Source organism: Paralichthys olivaceus, chromosome 4, assembly GCF_024713975.1.
Source record: "Paralichthys olivaceus isolate ysfri-2021 chromosome 4, ASM2471397v2, whole genome shotgun sequence".
Lineage (NCBI taxonomy): Eukaryota > Metazoa > Chordata > Actinopteri > Pleuronectiformes > Paralichthyidae > Paralichthys > Paralichthys olivaceus.
The window spans coordinates 10,675,474-10,690,701 of NC_091096.1; the positions used below are offsets into that span (position 1 = coordinate 10,675,474).

At 39.5% G+C, this 15,228-nt stretch overlaps 1 protein-coding gene across 4 annotated transcripts in view; it reads right to left on the reverse strand.

The window, feature by feature from the left end:
* The window catches only part of oxct1a (3-oxoacid CoA transferase 1a), a 37,946-nt gene that overhangs the window by 15,020 nt on the left and 7,698 nt on the right, over positions 1 to 15,228 (reverse strand). For all 4 annotated transcript variants that reach the window (XM_069523658.1, XM_069523660.1, XM_020102713.2 and 1 more), the window contains 7 exons: positions 15,053 to 15,113; positions 4,353 to 4,460; positions 3,864 to 3,978; positions 3,163 to 3,257; positions 2,625 to 2,673; positions 2,232 to 2,304; positions 1,258 to 1,333 (listed from right to left, as the gene is read on the reverse strand). In XM_069523658.1, coding sequence (XP_069379759.1) covers positions 1,258 to 1,333; positions 2,232 to 2,304; positions 2,625 to 2,673; positions 3,163 to 3,257; positions 3,864 to 3,978; positions 4,353 to 4,460; positions 15,053 to 15,113 — 577 coding nt within the window. The remainder of the gene's footprint in view (positions 1 to 1,257; positions 1,334 to 2,231; positions 2,305 to 2,624; positions 2,674 to 3,162; positions 3,258 to 3,863; positions 3,979 to 4,352; positions 4,461 to 15,052; positions 15,114 to 15,228) is intronic.

The window sequence follows — 15,228 nt, forward strand, 5'->3', positions numbered from 1 at the left end:
ATGAAGCGTAGGTGAGGATGGAGCTGTGCGCCTGTGTTACTGCATTATTCTGTTAATCAAACTGTCCAACACTAGAATGGACAAACAACATAAATGCCCCTGTCTCTGAACGACAGCAGCACTGCAGGCCTTCAATATCTGCGGAACATGCTTAATAAAGCAGCGGTTGATTACAGATTATCATGGACAAACAAGTGCAACTGGAAATGTACAAAGAAAATAAATTGAGAGATCATGTCAACATCAGTGCACAAAGTTGCCATGCATCTGTCTTTTATATATATATTGTGTTTTATTAAACTTCTTTAGCACACTGTGGCTGAGTTCACTTGGCTCAAACAGCCTCGCATGTGGACTTCAGTCGAGTGGAAAGCAGCTGTGAGCAGGAGGGGGCCCTCTGGCTGAGCCCTCCCACATCGTGAACAGCCTTTTAATGGGTTCTTGACCTTAGTAATCACTGAGGACGACTGTGGCCACTGTGGTCTCAAGACCAATTGACCTGATGAAACATCTAGCAATAATGTGGGCCACCCATTATACAGTTGCACTCACATACAACCCCCTACTCATTAATCCCCTGACAACAAGCATATCCTTGTGCTCTTGAATAACAACAACCAAGGCCGCACCTGTAAGAATGAGTTTCTACTGAGACATTTCCTCCTCTGAGAAATGCTGAAGGCCACCATGCCTAAAATAACAAAAGAAATAATTTTTTTTTATTTATTCTTGAAATTTTGACCACGGATTGTGAGGAACATTTAAAAGATGCATTAATTAGGATTAAGTCATTACAAAACATTTCCAGGTATTCAGAGTAAAGCTGAAGCAACTGAACAATTAATCTATCAACTAAAACTTTTTTTATGCTGATGACGAACTGAATATACCTTTAAGCTGTGACAAACTGTTAAATGCTCAATCACTTTATCTTAAAGACAAAATAATAATAACTGTTGGTAACTGTCAGTTGAAGCATTAATCCTGGGTGGTAATGTTTCAACTGATATTAAAACATGAATGAAGAATATCAAGCATTAGACATTCCTGGAAGAGTTTTTCTTTTCTTTTTACAAAACTACTTCCATAAAAGGACACAACATGTGTACCAGTCAAATATAATTAGAATCCAACACAATTTGAACACCTTTCTGCCACAAACTGAAAAGACGACATGTTGCAAAAAGCTGCAGATGGAGCAGAAAGGATGAATCTGGGTGACAGTATTTCATACATTTTTTTTTTTTTTAAACATACCGGGATCATCCAGTTGGCCAGGTCTCCATGTTTTGACACCTGCATGGCTCCCAGCATCGTCAGGTTGATGTGGCCCCTGAAGAGAGTGACATGACAGAGAAAGACACCTGTTAACTTCAGAATCAGTTCAGCTTACGACTTACAAGTCTATTCATCAAAATATATGTATGTGGTATTACTACATTTTAAATAGAAAGTTTTTACTGCCATTGTACAAAAAGCAGTACAATGAAATTGTGACTTCTGAAAAAACAGTGCAAATTATACAAAAAATGTTTTTTAAATATGATGAAAGACACATTATATGAATAATTATGTCAACAAATATTATTCATGATGGCACCAGGTAAATATACTGTTCTAGAGTTTATTTGTTCGACTTCTGATGCTCATTCATGCTTCCATTCATTGTAGACACCCTTACCAAAAACTTATCAAGAAACCTTAACCATGACCTATTCTAACCTTACCACAACTCACATCTTACCCCTAACTTTAACTAGGACCAGTAGGGAGTGCAAATTTTGTCGCCATGGTGACAAAAGCAACACTATTTATGAGCAGTATTGGATTTCCTCTGGGCCGACAAACAGAACTACTGCTGCAGGGAGTGCGGGTGGGCAATCTCAGACAGTCAGCAAATCAATAAGAACCTTGGGAATATTGACCAGGCAGCCGTCTGGTTGTACTGGTGACAGTAGCTATTAATAATATTCCATGTCACATATGTTGGGGCCATGTCCTGTGGTCAAATCCTGCTTACAGATAACAGCTGCCTTAAGATGGATGTGACACACTATTGAATAAAAGGGGGAAAAAAAACTTGCTAAGAAAATTCATTGTGTTAACAGTTTAGTATATGAACTGCACCAAGACTCACCAAGTATTACTGTCTTGATGTAAATCCATGGAAATGTCAGTTATATGTAACTTTTAGTCAGCAAGTTTTCAGAGCTTTTGTTTCGTGGCCTTACCCTCGGATCATGGCAAATGACTCATCACTGGAGAAATAGGCAGCCCCAGGGAGCACCGTGACAGTCTCCTTTCCTACAGAACACAAAGATTACATGTTTGAGAAATGGAGTAGCAGTAAACTAAACACAAAAATTCAGTTTACACATAAACAATCAAAATGAGGGTCAATTCAAATACAAAAGCAATTTAAGAAATACAAATTAACAAACAGATGGAAAAGGAGGAGTGTCAAATGTCAATCTGAATAAAATATGAAAGGTTCATTTTATTATCATCTGTGTGTGTGTCTCTTCGTCCATCAATAATTTAGTTAGACCAAGGTTTCCATAGCTTTTGTTTTCTATGTATAGATGCATTAATCACTGGGAGGTAGTGAGTATGATAACCCTCACCAGCATTGATCAGATCTGGATCCACTGCATCCTCAGTGGGGTACGGCCCCTAAACAAGAGAGAAACGAAGATCAGCGTGAATGTGTACAGCGGCCACACACTCACACGTCACTCAGCCTGACCTGCTATGATCTTTCGAGGGAGAGACAGACACAATCACATTTCTCTGATTAGATGAGACATTGATTTTCTCTGTGTCCAACAAAGGGAGCAATCCTTTTGGAGAGGAGAGGAGAAGCGAGGAGAGGAGAAGAGAGGAGGAGGGGATCGGGCAGTACCTCTCTATTGCTGGCACACACGATTAAAATAAACGTGGACAAATTATGCATTAGCTTCGGTGTTTCCACTGTCAACACAACTGATTGGAAAGTCTTTCCATAGCAGCAGCAGGCTTTGTAGAAGCTCAGCCAGCAAATAATGATTGTGAGAAAGAAAAATAGTCTGTTATCTGTTACATAACAAACTTACAGGCAATATGTTTAGCTTGGATTCAAAGCACTGAAACATGAGGGGGAAGAAAACTCTGTTTGTTCCTTACCAGTCCCAAAATCCCATTTTCACTTTGAAGGTGCACAGTGATGTCTGGTTTTATAAAGTTGCTGGCCAACATGGGGATACCAATACCGAGGTTAGCTGATTAACTCTTTGTTAAAGACAGCAACTATTCCATTTGTAATTATACAGTGAAAATCATGCATATACACTGCTAAGCCTTCTCTCTGACCACCTCACAGCCATTACTACAGTGGCTGTGAAGTGCAAATCAAAGAACAACCAAAAAAACAGTTAATAAGAAAACACAAAGGCGTCCATCCATTTCAAAACACAAACCCACCTAACTTTAATATCCCTAATATTTCCAGGAAACAATTAATGCCACATTGAAGAACAAAGGAGTATGATTTGTAGAAATCCACAAATGACCAAGTGGTTAATCAAAGATCAGCCACTTAAAATCTGTGTCTGCTCTCATAATGAGGGAAAATGCTTTCACGATAACATGTAAATGTGCAATGGAAAATACTTAATCTACATAACTATAATACATGATAGCTAATGCAATCAACTGGTGCAAAGGCAACAATTACTCATTACGCTGTAAAAGAAAAATGAAGCCAAGCATGTTTCTCGCATCTGTGGCTATAGACCAGCACCTGCTTTGGTTTCACTACAGGTTATTAATCAAAGGGGCAGCATGTAGAGCACAAACTTAGGGCTTATATTCTTTCCAAAGGATACCATACATCCCATCTTCAAACTCCAGAGCAGCTCGGCGAATAATCCTCTCCCGAACAATATCCGAGTCCTTCTTGGGTTTTGGCTTCTGTTCCTGACTTTTCTTTACTGTGCGTTTCTGAAGACATAAATGAAATATGTGAGAATAAAGAAGAGACAGTATCTTGAGGCTATTTCAGTTTGGGCACAAAGACACATATGAATAAAATGAATGTGTGTTCTTGAACACTGGTGGAAATAACACAGCCTGCCATCACTAAGTCAGAATGGGGTTTGACTCTACTTATAATTATTAGAGGATTAATCACACACCTTCTGTAACTATACTGATTGGTTAATGGAACATGACTTTCAAAGCCATAGCAACATAATCCTGAAACTATAAAAAGAATGCATACAACATACTGTTTAAAGGCTTTTATGTTTAATCTCCCCACTCATGCAAGAGTCCTGAAAAGCGTTATATTTCATTTATTTCCTTTTTCTTCTCACCTCGATCCTCTTCTCGTAGCTGGCTCCCTGGACAACTCTGTGCACATAGATGCTGGGTATGTGGATGTCCTCTTCAGCAAAGGTCCCAACATCGACCACCTCCTCCACCTACACAGAGAGACAAGAGTTATGAACTCTGCACCCTCTCCTATAAAACGTCTCACGACCCCTGAGGTACAAGTTCAGATAAGAAAACTGTGCAGTGATGTGATTATGCGAAATAAACCTCTGCCTACACAGCTTTGGAATGGAACAGGTCAGCTGAAACATTTTAAAGGCAATTCCTGATAATAAAAAGAAAATACTCAAATGTTATTTTAATGACAACAGAAGCCGCTTCTTTTGGATATTAAATCCAAAAAACATTGATGGTGACACACCAGCAGATATTTATTCTGCAAGTACGATTTCACAGCTTTTTGAAAAAATTGCTACTGTTATATAAGAAAAGACTAAATATTTGTGGGAGAAGACGTTTTATTTATTCTTTTTAGCAACTCCACTAAGTACAGTGAAAGCCATGTTTACCCAAAGCCAGCTTGGCTGAGTGAACACAGAAGAGGATCATCTGACACTCCAAACCCAGGGGACGTAGCTTGATCCTTGGATTAAAGTCGATGGAGAGCAGGGGAGTATGGAGAAGATTGTTTTGGTGTTGGCAGGACTTTGGACAAACCAAACACAGAGGTCAGAAAAATCTCTTACTCTCCCAATGTCGAAAAAGAAAATTCAGCTACCTATTTTTATTTACAGCTCCATTCCACAAGCTCTGCCTCGGGACTTTCTTGCCGGTTTGCGGAGCTTATTCTGACAATCTCTGTGGAGCTGCTATAACACTGGTCACTTAACGTTACCTAAATAAACCCTCATGACACTTTAACATATCCTCACATTAAGATGACAGAAGAATAAAAAAGGCATGCTTTTAAGATATTAACTTAATAATATATTTCTCAGACCAAAAATGCATCACATTTTTGGAGAAAGTGTCGGTCAGCAGAAGAAAAGTATATACTGGTTGTTCTTTGTCTGACTAACAGGACACAGGTGGAAGTGGATATTGATTTAAACAGATGTGGGTCAAACTGAGCCCACAGCCTCCACTATACAGACAGGTGTTCAGGAGTCGTGCTGCATGTGTGGGCTCTACTCAGTCTTGTGGGCTGGTTTTTAGCCTCTAGTGTCTAAACTGTATGTGTCGTGTTCATATTAACACTAGGCTATATAACCAAACACAGTGGTCCCTGAGATTTTGAGTCAACTGTATGCTATGAAAAGCATGCAGATAGAACTGGTTTTCCATTGTCAAATCGAGGTGACTCGAAGAAGGATGCAATTTCTTCCTCAACATTCTTCAAGGGTGAAAAGCACTTGAAATGACAGAAAATAAAAAAAATAAAAAGACGAGAGAGCACCCCGGCACAAGAGTTATCATCACATCTCCTGCGGCCAAAAGGGAACTTAACCATGACAACATAACGCTCAACCTCCCTTACGCCTCTATGTGCACTCCTGTGTGGCAGTAACCTACTTATACTATTTACATGAGGGGCAAGCAGCCGTTCAGAGCAAATTGAATTGAATCTCTCCTTATCGCCACTTCCTCCCTCAGCACTCAGCACTGACTGAGAGGAGTCAATGGCTGAGAGTGGATCCCATCTTAGCGTTGTCATGGATACGCAGGTTTTGGTCTGTGGCGAGCGAGGGGCCACTCAGGACTGTAAAGTGATTTCAGACTCTTATTTTTATCCCCTTGGATCCCTTGGTTGGGTTATGGTAAACCTTTGATGCTCCACAGGAAAAAACAAGGCCACGCAGGATGAGACTGGTAGCAGAGAACTGATACAGTAGTCCCACACATCCACCCACGTCTTTCTCTGGGGGCTTAATCTGTCTTTTGTGTGAATGATGATTTCCATAGACATCTTCATCAAGCAAGGCTGCACTCATCACATTATAAAACAGTGATAAAACAGGGAGGACTGGGGGCAAGGGAAGCTCTACAAATATTTGGTGGCATACATTTCCAAGACTTCAGATGAATGAATATAATTAGCAGTATCGTATATGAAGTACGTCGATAGTCTCTTCGATCAACAGGTGTCAAATAAACTGCCTCCCTGAAAACCAACAACAATAGAAATCACACCTCAGACATGTGTTTCTCCTTTTCCATTTGTTTGTCTATCACGCACACGCATGCAAACAAACGTGTATTTAGCTCAGTATTTAATTAGCCTTCCAAAGCCAAATCACAGCACAATATGAAGCTCATACAATTCAAATGTTCTGTATACATAAAAAAGCCCCTGTTCCTTTCATGTAGGTGATGTGTCCAGGCTGCACCGGGGCTCAGATGTAGTTCAGACAGGAGGTTCAACCGACCAGGAAGGATCAAGCATTAAAATAAAATAAATGAATAAAACCCCACAAGCATCAGACATAAGACACACACATGCACACACACAATTGAGCAGGTGTGTGGAGCAAGCACACGCATATACACACACATTGATATTCCCATATCTGTAGAACAATTTTCACATCAATGAGAACAGAGCGAGGCATGAAGTGAGCTGGCAGGAGGACAGAGGGATTCAAAGAGCCCTCTGGGGACACAACAAGAGATTTATTTTCCCCTTGAGTGTGTGTGTGTGTGCTTTGTCAAATCTTGTTCATCTCAAACTGATTGGTAGACAACGCTACCAGATTCCTAGAATAAACCCCTGACAGAGGTGTTAGTTACAGCGTTGGAATAACTTAATATTGTTGGATATATGCAATTTCTGTCACCAAAGTATGCTCAACGATGATAAAATTGTGCTACATTTACAGTTTGACTGAGAAAAAAAAACAAGAAATTGGGATAGAAAATAGTTCTTGTTTTTCCTTCATTAGTATGTGTGCATGCACAAACATGAAAAGACTGACATTATGATCACTAAATGAAACGCACCAGTTTAATTTTCAGAGAGGGATTCAGCTGCACATGCAGTCGTTCAGTGAAAGTGAGTCGGTGCCCTCTGAGTAAAGGTATTCATTTGAGCCGGCTGCACTCCTATTGACCATGTGGGTTAGATTTCCAATCACCAAATGAGCAAACAGCAGCAAGTGTTTGTGTCATCAAGTAACCGCATAATTCCAACTGTTTCAACAAAACATTAGTAAGCAGCTTCTAGAGGAGAAAGTCTTCATTACAACCCTGGTCACAAAAAGCATTAAGCTAAATAAATGAAAAACCTTGTTAAGTTTACACTTTTAAAGTGCTGAGTGCAAAACTGGGAAATGTGTCCACAGGGTGGTGACTATGCAGAAATAGTCTTTTGAAGTCATCCAAAACTAAAACAATTTGATAATTGTTCCTCTGATAATCATTGATACCCATGGCAATTTGAATAAAATTAGGTTATTCATCATCAGTGACTTGTGCAGAGACAAAATCAGCATTCAGTGGGCAGGATTTCTCCTGTTAAGATGATTGTGCAAAACACAAAGAGATTTTTCCTGTCATTAGGAAACTGTGGCAAACCAAATATACTATATAGAAGTAGTAGTTTGTATGCATCACCCCTCAGATACTTATTTTATTTTGCATCATAATGCTGAGCGGACTCACATTTCCACTCATATGCTAGGCCAACAATAGTGGGACAAAATTTTTTCCTGGAGCTTAATTAAAAACCAAAATACACATAGCAAAGTTGAATCACAGAGTGTGCATTTATCATTTTCAAATATTACTATTGAGTTTTCAACCAGATTAATATCATAACTTGATTAATTGGGATATAACAGACAAGCTATAGTAGCTAATGCATGGGTGGAGGTACCTGATCTTATAATCCATCGTGTCTCACCCGATTTGTTTGGGTTTGGGTTTGATTTGTGTGCATACCGAAATGCGACAGCCAGGAGAAAGAGGTGGTGTGGCCACAGGCGACAGAGCATGAAGATGACAGTGACACCACACTCTCATTACTCTGTGTATTTATAGCCTCTCCATCTTTCTCCCAGTATGTGTGTGTGTATGTGTGTGTGTGTGTGTGTGTGTGTGTGTGTGTGTGTGTGTGTGTGTGTGTGTGTGTGTGTGTGTGTGTGTGTGTGTGTGGGGGGGGGGGGGGGGGGGGGGGGGCACTTGGCCACGGTCTGCTGCCACTTTCGGGGCTCAGCTCCGCGGCTTTATCCTCTAACCCAGAATACTGACAACATGAGCAATCTGTTACCTCTCAGTGGAAGCTTGCCTAGTCTATGACAGCCTTTATGGTATCCAGAAAATGGGAGACAGCAAACCCTGACGACATTGCAGGATCTAAAAATAAATATTTTTCAAATTGCACATACTGCAAACCAAAACATTTAGACAGGACAGCTCCAAGACCAGCTCAAATTGTGATATTTACATTTCAAAGAACACATAAGCCTCTGTGCAATGTGTTTCAGATGATAGGCAGTCGTCAGACAACTTTGAGCTGACATTCAAAATGTGGAGGAAGTATTTGGATCCTTAAATAAAAGTACCAAAACAGTAATGTAAATAACAGTTAAAGTACTGATTTGTTGTATCTGAATGAATGATTTATTACTCTATATGACCTCATTAGCTTATTGAGCTACTGAAGCAGTGGAGTGAAGATTGGAAGCAACATGTTACTGTCATAGTTACTGCAGGCAGAACTAGGTTTAATTACTTTAAATACGTTTTGGGACATTTTCATTAATCTTTTTTTCTGCGAGATACTGGATCATTTGAACATTTATTGCTTTTCTGTCTCTTGAAACTACAGTGAACTGAAGAATATGAGCACTAGAGTCATCAGCTTTCATAGTCATACAAGTCAATGTCACCATGGTGCATGGTACATTTGAGCCTATGCCAACATGTTTAACTACTAGACAAGTCGATGTCAGCCTTAGTGATGGAATATTCCATTTCAGATTAGACATAACCAAAATGCTAATTTCAATTGGAGCCACTCTGTAAAATATCTGAATATAGTTTTGAGTAAAAAGAGAGAATTGATACACAAATGTGTAATACTTATTGTTATTGTTGACAATAAAACTACAGATAAGAGCTAAAGAAAAATATTCAATTAAATTAATAAAGAAGCTATTTGTAGGCTTTTCAATGATATATAGGCAATGTGGATCAAACTAGCACAAATGTTTGAAGTTCGGTATGAAACTTGGATCCAGTTAATCCAGCAGACCAGTCTCTTTTAGCTAGGACATATAGCGTCCAGAGGATGTATTATAAGCTCTTGTATTGTAATCACAGTGATGGCTGAAGCTCTCTATAAGCAACCATCACCACAGCCCACTCCCAGAAAGAAACAGCACCTTTAAATCATAATGGAAATGTTACAATGTTTGGAATCAAGAAAAATCTCTGCTAATGGACATGTAACTACAATACTAAAATGCAATGCCATCAGTGATATTGTGAAGTATTTGCATCCCATACATGCATACCAATGAGCATATGCACAATTTTAGTGAGAAAATAACAGACAGGCTGCTGAACCCATCTGTCTATTGATATTACAGCAGTTTGCAGTGATATTTGTAGCAAAGCCAGTCCTGCAATTACCAAAATTAGCTCTGAATTTCAGCCAAGTCAAAAACGTGGTACTATACTGGGGACTTTGAGGATGCAATGCTATACCACTTCAAGTGTCGTTACTCTGTCACACAAAAATATTTAAAAATAATTTGGATTCAATTTCACTTCACCTTCTGGCACAAAAAGAATCCTAATCAATAAAAGCTACCGATCATTTTTTCAATACTGTGGTGATGATCCAAGAGTTGGAAATGGAGTCACCATGACCATGCCTGTACCAACGACATTCTTCCCTACACATTGTTTAAAATACAGACAGACATAACATTCGTATAGCACATCTTCATGTACACAAAAGCCAATTCATGAACCTCTTTAGGAAGGAAATGATGAGGAAAATGAGTGGATTTCTAATTGTTTTCCAACAGCAGCTAGAGTAATGGAGGGCACAAGTCAAGAACAAGGCAAGAAAACTCAACAAGCCGTAATAAGAACTATAAAACAGCATGGAAAATAATGGCTGTAATAACTAACTGAACAAAGAAGGCATTGTGTATCAGAGAAATGACTAAATGGATCATGCAAACAGATCTCATTCCAAGTCCAAACATTAGAGTAAAGAGACGTTACCTATACCTCATTCAATACCAAAACTGTCCCTTTTTGTGTATTTTCATCCTTTGCCTAAAGCCTACTCTGTTTAAGCCCTAGTGTTTCAACACAAGTGTATAGTGGAAGGCTGCTGCTGAAAGGCCTGAGGACAGAGGGCATATTCAATTAGACGTCCAGCCTGGTTAAAAGAACAAACGCACAAATGTATTAATTCACTTCATGCATGACTGGTTGTGCAAACACCAACACCCACACCACAACATTGCATATCCACAGTAACATAATACAGTTGAGTCATTTACTGTGACTGATGGTTGAACAACAGCAGACACCACTGCTTTTATTCAGTCTCGGATGAATTGTATCCCACAATGCACTGGGACCTTTCACAGTACCTGCGATAAGGGAATAACTGGACCAGCTGGGTACCGTGGAACATTCAACAATTGAATAGCCGGGCTTGGTTGCCTAGCAACCGTGGCAGGAGCTGGTGATGATCTGGTAATTTTCAAAGTGCTTTTTTATTATCTCGTTTTCTGACAGCGTCCCTGCCTCTCTAAAGTTTAAATTCTGTGATTCATGTGTCAGAATTGCAAAATGAATGACAATGATTCCTCAGTGGTCATTGACCTGATGGAATAAAGCTGTAGTCATGGTTATAGTTGAGGTTAAATCAATCTGCACTGGTATATGTGGTGTAAAGTAAGGTCTCACCATGATGTAATGTTTAGTAGAACAACAGAATATGAATCCAATTATCCTGAACTTGGTAGACAAGGAAATTCTTCATAGAAAGGGATGCGATGGCGACAATTGCAGTGTTACTGAATAACTACTGGGAGATGATTTGGTTTGCTTTCCCAAAATTGCCATCGATGTCTTACAGAAGCGGAGCCACCTGGTTAACTATCAATACGTCTCATGGCCCCTTAGGCATTAAATGCATTTACATTTTTAGAGAATTAACACTGAGCCATATCAGAATGCAGCTTCCAGCACAGCCATTAGAGAGGAGGGGGTTGGCTTCATGAAATGTTATTCAAGAGGCTGGATGTGTGTCCTACATGTTAATGGATGGGACATGGACTAAAAGGTTGGAGTACAAGTTACATAAATGTTTTCTTTCATTTTACATAGTTCTATTCAAACTAATAAATGTATGTAAGTTTGGTTTTGATTAGGGATTTGATGCTGGGGGGGGACGTCATGATTGAAAACTGATTGGTGATTGGTTGTGTATCTCTGGGATCTCTATACCACAGCTCCACACTTCAATCACTACTGCGCACACTCTGGCTCTAAATGATGTCAAAGGCACAAGATGGAGGCACCTGTATCCAGGATATTTTACCTTCACTTTTTATGGGAGGAAGCAGACAAGCATAATCCAACTAATTTACCATCTACGGATATGACATGTAGCACAGGTCGATAGGCAGAATCTCAGAACTGAAAACCCTCTAATATGGATGTTTTTTAGCCAGTTTATAAGTACTTTCTAAGTTGCTTCCCATTAACTGAAACTATTTTACAGTAGTGCTGTAAATCTCCCACCATAATGGCCTGATATTTCTGGCACTTTGATAAGGGGCTTAGATTCCAGGAGATAGCCTCAGAACAATTTGTGTGCCTACCTGGCTGTGTCAAGGCAACACAGACAGAAATCTAGTCAAGCGGACAAGCAGTTCACTGCGACATGATTGTCTTGGACCTCACTGCACATCAACCTGGGCTTCCATGCTGCGCTGCGAGTTAGAGGAAAAGCTTGAAAAACAACTGACCCTATCATTTGGTTCCTTTCCTTGTCTGAGCCCAAGATAACAGGGTCAATATCGACAGCGAATCACGAGATTTATGACCGAGCATGAGCTGAATCCTAAAGACACATTTGTTTTCATAGACGGTAATTGCTTCTGTATCAGTGATAAAAGGCTCTTAATGGGTGCTGCAACACAGGCCAATCACTTTATTGTCACCAATAAATAGGCTTGTTATAGATAATATTCATATCTTACCTGCACTGCCATAAAAAAAACAAATTCAGACAGCTTTAATGGGTTTCACATTTGTCGTAATACAAATTTAAAATATAATTTTGTTGTAATTTATTTATCTATTTTACACTTGGAGCCATGTTCATTTATTATTTCATACAAAGAATTTGAAGTGGGTGAAAATGAGAAACATTTGATAATCCTGTTTGATGATATAATTCATAATTCGTGGAGACTGCCCCCCCGGATAGAACTATTGAGTCGATATGTGAATGACGAGTTTCTGGATGCACCGTTTGTTAGAACATGACATAAAAAACCAGCGACATGCTAAATCTTCAAAGACTGAGCTGAAACTGGCGCAGTTGTTTGACAGTCTGGTTCTAGAGCTTTCCTTCGCCAAAAGAAGATAATTTGTGAGAACATTTCTTAAGGTTGCCCACCTATGTCTGGCACGCCATTAAAAGAGGCTGTGTCCTTGTTTTAATAATTAGGTCAAGCAATTATTTCTGAATCTATGACAGTTTGCAGAGGCTGTTTGTGTTCACAACTTTTCTCAGACCATATGAACTTAAATATTTCAGGTGCAATCTGGAAGCTTGTGATGTTGCAGAATCTATAGCTTTCTACTTCTTTTATCTTTCATGCGCTCTATATCCCTCTTCCCCATCCTCAGATGTGTGGAAGCAGAAATGCCACAAAGACAATCCTAGAGATGCACCCTGGGAAAAATAAACAATCATATTTTTGAGTCCAAACGAAACCTGGCTTGTTTCATCCTCCCCACTCTCAAGAAACACCTTCAGCACCCAATTCAACATTAAATGCAACCAATGAAGCTTGCATCTCAGAATGCAGCTTTCGAAGTAGAGCTGCATTATCATTTACAGTATGTCACAACGATCTACATCACAGGTCCAGCACACAGTCGCATTATGCAGTAGCATCGCTGCTGTCACAGTGACTAGTCTCATCATCCTTGCAAAAAAAAAAAATCTCTATTATACCATAGCGCTGATTCTCCACAATTCTTGATACCTGTCAGTGGCATCATATTCCTTGTTGCCACATATGCACAAGATAAACGTGATGCCAAATATTTGAATTTAGTGGCTCTTTACCTAACTACCTCTTCTTACCTCTCTAAAGCAAATTTCAGTGATCAACTGACCATAAATGCCTCCACAACAGCTTTACTGTGAGAAAATGTACTTGCCATTTGGTCGCAGATATTTCTGATTAACAACAGACTAAACCTCAGGTCCAGACACCGTAGCATAATTGAAAATGTGTTTCGTGGAGCTCTGTGAGATTTATGCAAGACCCTTTGCTACTGATTTATTTTCAGACAGTGCCTATGTTCTGTGGTCTTCTCACACACACATTTGTCTCCCTGCTGCTCTCTGAATCAAACTGTGTCTATATGGGAGGTGTGAAGCTGTTTGTGTGTTGGAGGGGTGGATACACACACACACACACACACACACACACACACACACACACACACACACACACACACACACACACACACACACACACACACAGAGAGAAGATGAGCTATCATATTTCTGTACTGTCAAATGCTAGATAGGCGGGTATCCAGACAGACAGATGAAAAGTGCATATAACACAGAGATGGCAGGACAGGCCCAATCCATTTTTGGGCAATACAGATGGAGGTTAGATCCTAAAACTGCAAGTCTATAAATAGTACCTCATGTCCGAGAGACATAGTCAGAGGAATTAATACGATTCTCAATTCAATGTTATCTTTTCAGCCCACAGCCTGACCACTCCTGGCCTTTCACCTGTAAGAGGCCCGCCTCACATTTATGGTTCCCATCTAGAGTGCTAAAAATCTGAATAGATAGTTTTTCCTGACAGTACCCATTGATAGTGGAGAGATAGGATCTACTTGAATGTATGGTTGCTCCACCGGCTTTACAATGTATAGCTGGAAAACTGTATTTCTGTGCCAGGGCTCAAATCTCAAATGGCTGTTTGGTTCTGTGGGCTAAAGTTAAAAATCAGTGAAATGTTTCCTTTCCAAAGGTTATCTGTAGCTGTAGCTTGGCTGATACAATCATACCAGTTGGGTTCCCATAGGCACTAGAACATAGGGATTTCTTAAAACATATTTATATCACAATACATGTGTTCTTATAGGTCTGTTGTTGCTGTATTTGAGTGTCGATTTTTATAACATTTACAATTTTGACTCAAGGTCACAGCTATTTGGGCACAAGAAAAGCTAAAATCCTAGAAAAATGAAAGTCTGAATAATGCATGTAAACCATTAAAAGGAAAGCTGAAGGCTTTAAGATGGTGACTGTACTGTTAGATGTGTAAATGGTAAATGGTTGTATTTATATAGCGCTTTTCTAGTCTTGAAGACCACTCAAAGCGCTTTACACTACATTTTGCCATTCACACACATTCATACATACAGTGCATCTAGAGTAGCACTTTGTGTGAGAGAAGACGTGTTCCAGACAGACATTAAAAGCATCTGATTGGGTTGTGTTGCTTACCTCTACTATTGTGGTTTTGGCTGCCTTGCACATGGGCTGGTTGAAGTTTCTGGCTGTTTTTCTGACAGAGGAGGAAGATATGATATCAGGACAAGTATGAGATACAGAAGTATTTCAACCAAAGGAATTCAAACACTCTCGATGTGATATCCTATTTCTAAAAGTCAGGCAGTATA